Here is a 13,260-nt window from a genome sequence, read left to right as displayed (position 1 = left end):
AGGTTTGGAAGAGTTTTCCTTTGGCTAATTCTGGTGAAGGTTTCAAATTTGGCTAATGGGTTTCTCTTAGTATTGCTTTGGTTAATTTTAATTTGGGGTTTCAATTATAGTTTCTGGGTAAGAGCAACCTTAGACAATTTTTTGAGGAACAAAATGAAATTGACCCCTATAAAGTTGAGTAGTGAAAGGTACATTACGCCTTGATTTTATAGGTTATTCTTAGAATCTAGAAAGACACCATGCTTTGAGAGAGAATCTAATATGGGTTTAAATTAAATTTAGTTGAGGTAAAATTTAGTAGTTAGGACCATGAGAAATGAAGGCCGTGTGTTCCCACGGTCATATGAATTGTTCACATGTCATTGTACAATCAGACTGTGTCATTCTCCAACGCTATTCAACACAAAACTGTCAGTTTGCTAAGGAGATCAATGTTTATATGCTCATTTACACCATGCTTTCCATCTTCAACCATCATCACCAATATGTGTTCTTTTGATTTTTGAATCAAATGTCCCGGGACCACTGTGTTTTCCTTCCATTGATTTGAATTTGGTTGGTAGGGTGGTGCTTCAAATTATATTAAGGTTGCTCCACCTATTCTCACCTTGTAGACTATTAACTTTTTTTTTTTTTTTTTTTGGTTAAGGGGAACGAAGACTGTTAACTTCAAAATAAATTTGTGACAGTGGATCATTTGCTCTTTGAATCCTTGGTATGTTGGTTATATCTAGAAACTTTATTTATAACCACAACTTTGGTATCATACAGAATGTTCTTAATGACTAAACCTATGACCTTTTAGATTGACCAGGGTAGTAATCTAAGCGCTTTTGGGTTTGAGTTATTGTATTAAAGCTTATTGGGAAGAGTTACACATCCTTAGTTTCACATTGTAGTAGCAGAACACGCATCAGTAAATAAACATATCCTTGATTATTTAGAAATGAAATTTTACCATCTTTTGACTATTTTTGTTAATATTTCTCATTTTGCCTTGATTCTGACTTGTGCATTGGCAAACAGATTGGCAAAGTTTGCCACTTCAGGAGTTATGAGGGATGCATCTCAAGGATTGACCATTCATTCCTGGTCTATTAAAGCCTGCCCAGAAAATCTATTCTCATTCACCAAAATGAGTTGATCGAGTTCATTAATCGGACTGATCTTGTTATATCTCCTCACTGATTGGAAAGAATATGTTAGCATCAAGATGCATCAATGTTAAGCCCAGTAGGAGAACTGAAAGAAACAATTACAATATCCAATAATATATGCATTGTTTGGATGAAAGATTTATACAACATGAAGACATAAAGTGATTTGCAGCTCAACCATTTCAAGCGTCTTGAGACATAAAGTGATTTGCAACTCAACCATTTCCAACGGCAAAAAGACGTGTTAGATTGAATAGGCAGTAGGACTTAAGATGTTGAATACATTCAAATTATTTTGTACAGTTGCAAGTTATTTAAAAATTGTACAATAAGCATTGTATTTATTTAGTGAATTCTGATTTTACTGTAGTGTACTCTCTTTTGCAATATGCGATGTGATATTTGTAATGTGAGTTCACACTAATAAAACGTTTACTTCAATTTATTATCAAAACTTTTTTTTTTTGAGTTATAAGTGGGGCATTTATGCCATTTCATTTGAATTTATTGTGAGTTTTAGCTCTATGTTCACCACAGGTTGCCTCATCTTTTATAAAAAGAGTCCACTGGGTCTTGCATGATATTGTTAGTTTAGTATTGACTGGACATGTTGTTAAGCTGAGAAAGTAGGTACTATTTTTCCAAGCAGGTCTTGCATGAAGTGGAGATCTGATCTTGAAGGCAAGGCATATAACTAGTAAAGCAATTGGCTACATTCAATTATGATCCAATAAGTACAGCCCTCATCCAAAACCAAGAAGACCCTAAGATTTTCAAGTACACTAATTAAATAATCCACACAAAAAAAATTGTACACGTACAACGATTGGCAATATTTAGCTCAAAAGAAATGAATGATGCAAAATATAATATTATGTACACATGTATTTATTACGACTTTCACCATCAGATACACAAGCAAGCCTATTCAATGATGCAATTGCATTAAGAAAACAGCAGCCCACAAGCTGCAGGCAGCAGCTATCTAGTGCAGAAATCCAGCAGTACCTAGTGCAGAGTGCAGAAACCAGTGCAGAGTGCAGAAATATGGTAGTGCTTGAAGCATGGGCAAAAACAGTTCAAGTTTGAGGTGATTGTAATAAATAAAGTAAGGCAAAAATAGTTCAAATAATCAAAAGGCCAGTAGTGAATTTGGACCAGAAAAAGTATCCAATATTAAAGAAGTTACACCTGATAAGTTATCACAATAAAAGTACCCAAAACACGCATCAGTAAATAAACTGATACACAACACCAAAACAAAGTAATGTCACTTGTAGCAATTAGTAAGCAAATTATTGATCACATGTTACAGAACACAGTGGTCTGCCACACTAAACTCTTTGCCCATGCCAAAAAATGATTGATTCATCCAAAGTCACACTAAACTTCTTGCACGCTAAACTCCTTGCCCATGCTATTGAACACAATGGTCTGCCAAAAAAAAAAAAAAAACTCATTATTTATTAATCACATCATTAGATAGTCTATAGCCTAATTCTTGAAATTTTCATATGTACTAAAAAATTTAGATATGCATAAAATACCTTGTTAATGGTAAGCTGTAGATACTACCACCACACTAAGTACACATCCACGGAATCTAATGACTACTAGTACTGCCATCCCTTGCAGAATAATCAAACCCAATGCTTGATGCCTGCGATTTCCAAGTAAAATTGAAATAGAATAAGAACTAAGCAGAAACAAAATAAGAGTAACTTCCAAAAAAATAAGCACCACTTAGATTCTTTCCTTCAATAAAACAAAATATAAGACACATCCAAGAATGAAAATAACATTAAAAGGTCTAAAACAAAAAATATATATATATATATATGCAAGAAAATTACCTGTGTTACTTGTGTATAGTCAACAGATAAAGAAGCTGGAATGTTTACAATAGTACTTGTCACGGGAGTTTCTCCACAAGGATGCCTCCTTTTCCTTGATCCTTTTTCAATAAAACTTTTAGGCCGACCTTTAGCACGAGATGTGCCTATTTTTTTCTTAATCCCAGTTGCTTTATAAGCTGTTATGACAAATGCAACATCTACATGTTCCTTATGAGAAGGATCCATCCCAATTTTATTGGAAGGTAAATCTGGTTTTTTTCTTCAAAATCCTTTCCACATCAAGATTTAATTCAATCATCTTCTTAGCTAAAAACATAGATGCTTCTTCAGTTTCAGCAGCCTTACTTGCAATGTTAACTGCATTACGACACAAATATTTGTATCGATTTGTTATATCCAACTTAGGATCTTCTTTCACAATGCAACCATAGCTATCTAGTACACATCCAACTCTCGCTTGCTTAGTCCACTGCTTCAAAATGTATCGAGAAGGAAGTAGTTTTATATTTTGAATATCTAACACCTTTAATGCATGACTACATAAAAACCCAACAAACTCAAATTTGTTACAACTGCAAACAATTGTTTGGTCCATAGAATTGAAGATAACCTTATGTTCTCGAGTATGCCCATACATGCGAACCTTGTACTCAAACAATGGTGAAATATCATAGCATGTATTAACAACCATGTCCAAAGACTTCTTATACTCTTCTTGAAAGAAATTAAAGATTTTGGGTGTGTGAACATCCCTTGAGTTCTTCAATAAAAGCACTTCCACTTTCAAAACTAGCAAATGTTGGCTCATGTCATAACTGGAATCCAACTCATTGTGGCGTAGGTCTTCAAGTAACCTGTCAAAATGACTAAAAAATTCCAGCACATTGTTGGTTGACTTTAGATAATGTCTCAAGCGACTATTGAAGCTTTCACTCAATTGTGTGGTCGTTATATTTGCACAAAAATGATTTCTACCATATACCATCGCCCATTTTTCTCTAACTTCAAAAATGAATTTCAACCAGCTATTTTCTTGGAGACCATGTTTATCTAACATTGATTCCCATGCTTGAAAAAAATCATCCTCATACTCATGATCACACATACAACTTTTAAATTCTGCAGCACATGAATTTGAACTTTGAAAATACCTGTTGAGTTTTTTGAGAGCATTTTGATATATATGCCATCGGCATAAATGATGATGAGATTCTGGTAACACTTTTGCAATTTCTTTAGCCATTGCTGGGTCTTGATCAATAAAAATTGTAACCGGCTTCTTTCCACACGTTGCTTTTAAGAGGGTTTGAAATAAACACGAAAAAGTTTTAGCTGTTTCATCATACAACAATGGAGCACCAAAGACCATAGTTTGTCTATGATGATTCACTCCAATTATAGGTGCCAATGGACGATGGTTTTTATTGGTTCGATACGTAGTATCAAAACAAACTACATCACCAAATAAATCATAATCTACAACCATTTTAGGATCTGCCCAAAATATATTAATTATTTGATCATCAACATCCAACTGTATCTCAGAAAAATGAAGCATTTTCAGACTTTCTCATCTCAAAATAATGAATAAGGGTAAATGCTTCTCCCTCTTTCATTTCCCTCATCCGTTTAGATTGTAAATGATTACTGATATCTTTAAGAGTAAAACCAAGATTTTCCCTACCTCCAACTTGTTTACTCATGAACTCAAAAACTAATTTTTGCCTAATCCCAGAGTGATTTGCTAATTCAGCTTCAGCTGCTTGGGCAGCTGATATCTTTCTTTGTGATGCCAATTTGTGTTTACTCCGTGGAGTTACAACTTCATGATTGTGTTTCACTTCAAAAAGGGTAATACGATATTTACCACTTTTTTGACGACTGATAACCGTTTGGGCTTCACAACCACATCTTAATTCCATTCTAGATTTCTTTCCATCATATGCAACTTCCTTCTTGTAACCAGCTTTAAAACAACAAAACTTGCAGGATATGATAGTTGTTTTATTTGTCTTACTTCTGTTCAGCCAATCTCTACGAATACTGAATCCAACATATTTAACATATATATTATAATATAGATATGCCTCATCCTCTGAATCAAACTCCATTCCGATTTTTGGAGTTATATCTTCTTTAGTGTCTTCATTTTCTCCAATTCTTGGAGTTGTATCTTCCTCTGAATCAAAAGACACAACTTCTTCAAGGTTGCTCTTTCCATCTTTCTCCATAACCTGTAAATTAACAAACACAACTTATTAGGTTCCACATATTCTAAAATTAATCACTCTGTAAATTGAGTACTAAACACAACAACCATTGGTGTGGGACAATACTAATAAAGGGTTACACAACTTTTCACCAGATTTTGGTTAAAATTTTTTTAAAGCACCACACCCTTTTTTCCCCCTTTTTTTTTCCCCTCATTGTATGATTAATATGTTTTTGTAATATTTTTGGGCTAGTTCTTAGCTTGGCTTAGTAAAACAATGTGGCATTCAATTTACTTAAATAATTTTATACTTTAATACCTGAAGCAAATAAGTCAACAGTTAAGAACCTTAAAAGAATCATAAAAGAACCATTTAATTTATCCTCGGCTCTCTGTTTGTTCCCATAAATTAACTTATTAGCTAGCCCCTCCTTTGCATCTTATATATATATATATATATATATATATATATATATATATATATATATATATATATATATATATATATATATATATATATATTATATTCCTTTCGTTAGTTGATACAAAATATCACTCTAGAATCTTGAATGAATTTTACATTAACAGGTATATCATGTTTGGACCAAAGTGTAGCAATATTGCTAAAGCTATGTTCCTCTGGTTTACCTCACTATATATATAAAAAAATTCTGGTCGATGTAAATTGTTTAAGGTTGATCTTACCCAGAAACTATAATTGAAACCCCAAATTAAAATTAACCAAAGCAATACTAAAAGAAACTCATTAACCAAAATTAGAACCTTCATCAGAAATAGCCAAAGGAAAACTCTTCCAAACCTCAAAATAACTCAAACTAAGCAACTATAATTGAAAACCCAAATCAAAACAAACCAAAACAATAATAACATAGACCCAATAACAAAAATTGATACATAGATCATAATCAACAAAGAAAAACTCTACCAAACCTCAAAATAACACAAACCCAGCAACTACAATTGAAAACCTATAATGAGATTCAGTCAATACATACCAACGAATTTTCTTAGTGCTAGCCAACTAATCTGCGAAAATAGAGCGAGATAGAGAGTTCAGAGAGTTGGATTCGTCTATTTCATCTAATCTAAGTGAGAGAGAAGGAAAGAAAGAGAGAAAGAGAAGAACAGAGAGGGAGAGAAAGAATGGTAGGAGCAAAGAGCATTTGGCGGGAGTTCAAGAGTCAGAATGCTTGGGTCTGAAACAGGGGGGAAAAAGAAAAGAGGGAAAAGAAATAAACGGAGAAGGTAACAGCAGTATCATTGTTAAGTGACTGTACAGGTGTTTTAATTTTAAAAAGGGTATCTGACATACTGTACCTAAGGTACTGTACCTAAGTTTTGTCCATGTTCGTTTAGGCCTAAGGCAGACTGGCCTAAACTCAAACTAAAGACAACCCAACCACCAAATAAAGATATTTGGGACCATTACTTCGAAAATGACTGTTCCTCGTACATATTGACTAGTGAAAATTAATATGTTAGACTGTTCCTCGTACATACAAAATTAATGAGGGAGAAACATGGTCTTAGATAAAAAGATAGGATACCCCATAAACCAGATTTAAGGAGGAGATGCAGTTGGAATTAATTTATTCTACTTCTAAAAAAAAAAAAAGGAGGAGATGCAGTTGTCTTTTTCGAATAAATAGGGGGGGACCTTAACATAACATTAACGATATCCTGAGGTCCCTTACTTATATTTCATTAATGAAGAAGAAGAAGAATTTATTACAGTATTATCTTCTTTCGATAAAAAAAATTTAGGAATTCATGAAGAATAATTGAAGATTCGAGAGTCCCCGACGATGAATTTGTTCCTTTTAATATAATAATAATATTCTGCAGCATCTGGACAGGGCACTACAAGAGAACACTTCTTCACTTTTTTTTTTTTCTTTTCTATTTTGTTTATTAAATTTGACATAAGTTGCCTCCGCGTCAAATTTTTTTTTTTTTTTTTATTTTATTCTTTGGGTTTTTTTTGGGTGAATGTGTAAATAGAAAATTTATTCCCGGAACTAAATTCTATTGTACCTACATTTTATTTTTTGACAAACAAGAGTATTAAGATCTTTTCAAGTATTTGATTATTCTCTTGGGTATGTGTAGTTGTTGGGTTACACGTGTGAGTAAAGTCCCACATTGAATAATAATAACAAAAATGAGTAGTTAATATAACATAATTGTGCACATACTCATTAGAGTTAGACCTTTGGGATTAAAATGTGTATCTATATGTTATATTAATTATTCAAGGAAGATCTTTAAGGTGTTTATCTCCCAAACAAATGGTATCAGAGCTCATGGTGGTGTGGGAGCAAAGGTGGCAAGGTTATTGAGGTTTTTTTCATAATTTGAGCAGATTTTCGTAGTTCGAGCGGGAATAGAGTGTGTGTACTTAGAGCCATTTTGCAAATAGCATAAGGTGGGTCCCTTTCACAGTTAGGTAGAGATGGTATATTCACTATATTGCACCAAGCAATCCCATAAAAAACCCACACAAATGATCTTGGAAAAGGCTCAACAAAAGAGTATTATTGCCAATAGTGCTAGATTACGATAAGGTGCGAGATTCTCATGGATATCATGAGATCTTTGGAATCACTATATCAAAAAGTTTTGGTAAGCAAAAATAAAGTTTTGGCAAAAAGTTTCATGATACACTTGCTCAACGATTACTTGAGCAAACCCATTGCGGAAGGTTACAAATTTTCCTTTCTAGATTGATTTTGTAGCTAACTTAACCCTAATCATTCCATATATTAAAGCCAAAATTTAAACGTAATTTTAAAAGAGGAATATGACTACAAAATTGGAGAAATTATCCACTCCTATAGGAGTCCTCCCTCTTTTCACAGCAAGTGTAGGAACCTAATTGGTGAGACACACACTCATGCGAGATGAGAGAGGACTCATTGGTAGGAAATAATAATTTCACGCAAAATTGTGAGAACTTTAGAAAGGATTCGGATTGTTTTTCAAGGGTTCTATTTAATATCCATGAGATGATTTTGATTCAAAAACTTGATCACCTATTGTATGTGTTGGACTTTGAATACTAAATATACATAGACGATGTCAAAAATCTTCAACATGCTCTTGGATTGGCTGATTGATCGGTCTGCAAATGGTGATTGTTTGTGAAGCGGATCACATAAAAAGGAACAGTGCATGAGTCTGCAATTGCAGAGTTTTGAACAAATACCCATCGCTATGTGTGTTTGTAATAATTCATTTTTTGAATATCTTTATCCATGATCAACCTGTGATGTAATTGTGGTTCGTACCTTGTACTCAATCAACAACCTAAACTGATAATTGGTTGTTAAGCCATTTGGGGTTAAAATTTTAAATTGCAAATTCCAATGGTTATTGTTTTTAGGTTACTCACACAGTGGCAGCTCCAGAAATTTTTTTCAAGGTGTTTCTTAAGGAGCATAAATTACACAATCTAATAAAAAAAAATTTATATATAGACAAATGACAACAACAACAACAACAATAAAAAAAAACACGCAAATACATAAAGTTTTACAATATAAAGCTTGTAGAGTTCAGTTTTGATTGTTGTTAGTATTGCTGAATAGGGATGGACCACAATGGCTAGGAAGAGTAAGAGCATCCATAGCAATGGAGCTCCACCAAAACACAAAAATGCACACTGCAGCAGTGAAGCCATAGCTAAAAAATTTTAGCTTCTTGCTATAGTGCACAGCTATCTATGGCTGTGCACTATAGCAAGAAGCTAAAAAAAAAAAAAAAAAAATTATATGGTTGTGCACTATAGCAAGAAGCTAAAAAAATTTTATTACACTTTTCATTAAAATAATATTTCTTTTCTTTTTTTCTTTTCTCTTCCCGTTTCACAGCTCATCTCTCTCTCTCTCTCTCTCTCTCTCTCTCTGCTCTCTTAGACCAAAGCTCCTCTCACTCATCCCTCTCTCTCATCTCACAAATCAGGCCCTGCCCTTGCCGCCGCCGGTCACGCCATTGCTGCCTCCCTTGAATCCATCTCGCCCAGTTTTCCACGCAGCCGACCCATCTTCCCACGTTGCCAACCCATAGGTCTTTTATACACTCTCTCTCTCTCTCTGGGACTAGTCGGTCTATATCACTGGTATCTGATAAAAAAATTTCTCTTTTTAGTTCTTTTTTTGGCTATTCTCTCTTTGTTAGAACGAAGAGAGGTTGGGTTTGGGGTTGCCGATTGGTTTGCAATTTTGAGTGGTTAGGTTTTTTTTTTTATTATTGTGATATTTATATTATTTTATTGTGTTGAAAGCTAAAATAGATCCATTGCTGCGGAATGTTTTACAAAGTGAGTAAGTAAAATAGATAAAGTGACTTTTTAGCCTTTAGGTTTGATTTAGTTTTAATTTAAATTGTTTAATGACTTGTGAAATCTGCAAGGTATTGAGGCAATGAGGATTTTTTTTTTTTTTTTTAATATTTGTTGAATGAAAAACATAATCGTGTTGGTGTTGGAGTAGTGATAGTCTTAGTCTGAGATGAGATTGATCTTGTACTGGGCTTTTCCATTGGCATTTGGTTTGGACCTTGTTAATGGTTTTATTATAACTTTTTTTTTCTAGATTTTTGTTCAAGTTTTTTTTTGGGGGGGGGGGGGGGTTGTTTTCATGGTTTTATAAACTAGTATGATGAAAGAACCGAAAAATGAACTAGTTATTGGTTTTTTGGTTGGACCGAGATCCGACCAATGGTCGAACTGGTGACATCATAAATAATATAATTAATAAAATTTTAAATTATATAAATAAAAATATAATAAGTTTATTACTAATAATATGCTAACAAAATGTAAAAACATAATATTTAGTGACACTTTTCGTGTAAATTTAATCAAAATTTTTCCTTCGAATGGACAATCACATGTTTAATTATAATCATAAAAATAAAAAGTTTATTATATATATATATATATATATATATATATATATATTATGAATTAATTGAAGTTATATAAAAATTAAGTAACTTTTTAAGTTTATTCGCTTAATTAACTAAAACTACTATTTTTTGTTTCTAATCAAAATTATCGGAAAAAGAAAAAAGAAAAGTAGTTGTACAATGAAAAAACCTAAATTTACGTGACTTTGACCAATTAGTTGTATAATATATATTATAATGTTTTCGAGGTAAAGTAGTCATACAATGACCCTGTGTCAGGTAAAGCAAAAACTAAAAGTAAAACCGTAGTGTAGGCTTAAAAGAATATAAAAGCATGTGATTTTTTTTACTTGAAAGACCCTAATATATCGTTAAGTTGCTCAAATTATGGATCAAAATTTAATTTTATTGGTATAAAAAATTCAGGGTGTTCCCAAATTTTTTTTTAAAGGTAGATAAATATAACATTTTAAATTATCATGTATACAATTTTTTTTTTCAGGTCAGGGTGGTCCCATCCTAGCCATAAGGTGGTGCCACCCTTGTACTCACATAGAATCAATGAATTTTGAAACTAATCTACCCAATTCTGAGGGAAATAAATAGCATTTAAGTTAGAGTTTTTTTTTTTTTTTTTTTGAGAGAAAAGTTAGAGTTAATTGGTGAAGGAAAAACATATTTAAAGATTTAAGAAACGACAAGAAAAATTAACGAGAAAAAAAGAAAAAAGAAAAAACCTTTTGAAACTAACCTACCCATTTTTGAGGGAAATAAATAACTGGTACTAAAACAAGTGTGAAGGACTCGCAAGGTAATGACTAAAAGGTCCACTAATTGGGATTATTCTGCTAGTTGAGGCTTGAGATCCAAAGTGTGTGTTTGAAATCATGTTGCTGCAATTTTGCTAAAGCAAGTTTTGAGCAAATTTGGGGGTAGTATAGTGTTGTTAATTTGAAGTGGTCATATTTCATTCATTTCAAATCTAAATTAGGTCAAATTTTTGTCCGATTTAATGCCTCAAATGTTTTTTTTTTCCAATAAATTGTAAACTTTACTAAGAGATTTGTTATGATCTAAAATATGTACGTGCAAAAGATCACCAATTCATCATTACAACCTTGTCATCTTTGAGTGGCTTCTGACCTAGACTCAACTCTAAGAAATTTTTTATTTTTATTGATATATAGATAGTGGTGGAGGGGGAAGGTGGGGTTCAAAATTACAAAATTTGATTAACACCAACAAAATTTGATTAACAACACCTTGTTTTGACATATGAATTTAGCCAGCAATCTATAGCTTTGACAAAAAAAAAAAAGATTTCAAGATAAGTATAAAAATGTCTAGAAATTAATATTTATTAGTATTAGAATTCAGGTTGATATAGAGATTGAGTAAGAGAAAAGATAGAAAGAGATAACTAAAGTGTTAGGTTCTAAGGCTTTAGGTTTTAAATGTATTAGAACTTCAATAAGTAATGTTGGCAAACCATGATCAAAATTTAGAGTCTAGATTTAGGTTGCTCAAAGTGTGTTTATGTGTAAAGTTGGATTCGAGTAATTGCAGAAAATTACTATTCAATTTCTACAAGGCTCGATCGATCGAAAATTAGACTTGATCGATCAAAGCTCATGTAGATTATTTTGCTGCAGAATTTTCCAACTCAGCCTAAGCCCGTTTGACGAATAGGACTTTATGCTTTATGTCTCATATAAAAAGAAAAACCCTAGCAATGTTTTAGTTGTTATTGATATGTTGTATGTGTGAATCTCTTGTGAGATCTAGAGATGTTTACCTTCATACATACTTAGGATTATCAAAATCAAGATTGATGAGAACTTGATAATCTCTTCTGTTGTTGTTTCAAGAGCTTAAAGAAAAACACAAGTGGGTGTACTTCGAAGCTGTCACATGGTCATGGTAGTAAGTTTTCTACTCGAGATAGCATTAGGATGTTAGTGGTCTAAGTCCTTTTGTAAAACTTCAATTCTTTCATAGTGGATCTGTTTTACCTTGAGGATAGCTAGATTAAATCCTTCTCAGGTTTTTTACCGGTTTAGTTTTCCTAAATTATCATATCGTGTGTTATTTACTTTTCCGCACTACTTTACATGATATGATTTGAATGTGTTAACTTAGATTTGAGTAATTTATCTAAGTAATCACTTGGCTAAATGACTAGATTAAACAAGTTGTGTTTTAAGGGGTCTAAAAACGTATAAGTGGTATTAGAGCAGGTTAGCTCTAGTGTTTATTTCCTTTGATCTAAGATTTGATCCTTGACCCTGTTGTCATGGAACACGGTCACTCTCTTGTGATCCCACCACACTTTGATGGGAATAATTATACCTACTGGAAAGTAAGGATGAAAGCATTCAGGAAATCCATTGATGAGAGGGTTTGGAATTCCGTTGAATACGGATGGGAGAAGCCGATTACTCCTGTAAGCGAGTGACAAACTTCTCAAAAAGAAACAGCCGCTTTAATAGCAAAGCCATGAATGTTATTTTTAATGCTATTTCTATAGAGGAATTCAAGAGGATCTAAAATGTTAAGGTTGCTCATACTGCATGAAATATTCTCCAAACTGTGCATGAAGGCATAAAGGTAGTTAAGATTAATAAGTTGCAGCAGTTAACAACTAGATTTGAAAGTATTAGGATGTCTGATAATGAAAATTTTGATGAATTTTATGCTAAGCTTAATGATATTGTTAATTATGCTTATAATTTGGGTGAAATTTATGATCAACCTAAAATTGTTAGGATGATCCTTAGATTTTTCACTGAAGATTTTAGACCCAAAGTAACTGCCAATACTAAGAGCAACGATGTGAACTTCATCCCTATTGATGAGCTTATAGGATCTCTCTAGTCCTATGAGCTAGACCTACCCAAGATAAACAAATCCAAATCAATGGCTCTTAAGTCAGTTGATGATGTTGATGGGAAAGAATTTGATGATGAATTCTCTTCTACAGAGATTGCATATCTTGCCAAGAACTTTAGAAACTTTCTTAGGAACAATAACAGAAGAGCAAGAGGCAAAAACAACGTTGAACCTAGGAATTTTAAGAGAAATGAACTCACTAAAGTGAACAATACTA

The 13,260-nt window shown here is 32.8% G+C and overlaps 2 protein-coding genes across 2 annotated transcripts; both read right to left on the bottom strand.

Moving 5' to 3' along the window:
- Positions 1-3,245: 3,245 nt before the first annotated feature.
- Positions 3,246-4,499, bottom strand: LOC142632807 (protein FAR1-RELATED SEQUENCE 5-like). Its single transcript, XM_075807139.1, has one exon. It carries the CDS (start codon positions 4,497-4,499, stop codon positions 3,246-3,248), a length of 1,254 nt encoding a protein of 417 aa, XP_075663254.1.
- Positions 4,500-4,554: 55 nt separating this feature from the next.
- Positions 4,555-5,244, bottom strand: LOC142632806 (protein FAR1-RELATED SEQUENCE 5-like). Its single transcript, XM_075807138.1, has one exon. The coding sequence runs from the start codon at positions 5,242-5,244 to the stop codon at positions 4,555-4,557; it is 690 nt and encodes a 229-aa protein (XP_075663253.1).
- Positions 5,245-13,260: the final 8,016 nt, after the last annotated feature.

Source organism: Castanea sativa, chromosome 4 (genome assembly GCF_040712315.1).
Source record: "Castanea sativa cultivar Marrone di Chiusa Pesio chromosome 4, ASM4071231v1".
In the NCBI taxonomy this organism is placed as follows: domain Eukaryota; kingdom Viridiplantae; phylum Streptophyta; class Magnoliopsida; order Fagales; family Fagaceae; genus Castanea; species Castanea sativa.
Note: the sequence above shows the minus strand (reverse complement) of the source record. Positions and strands in the feature narration are given on the sequence as shown.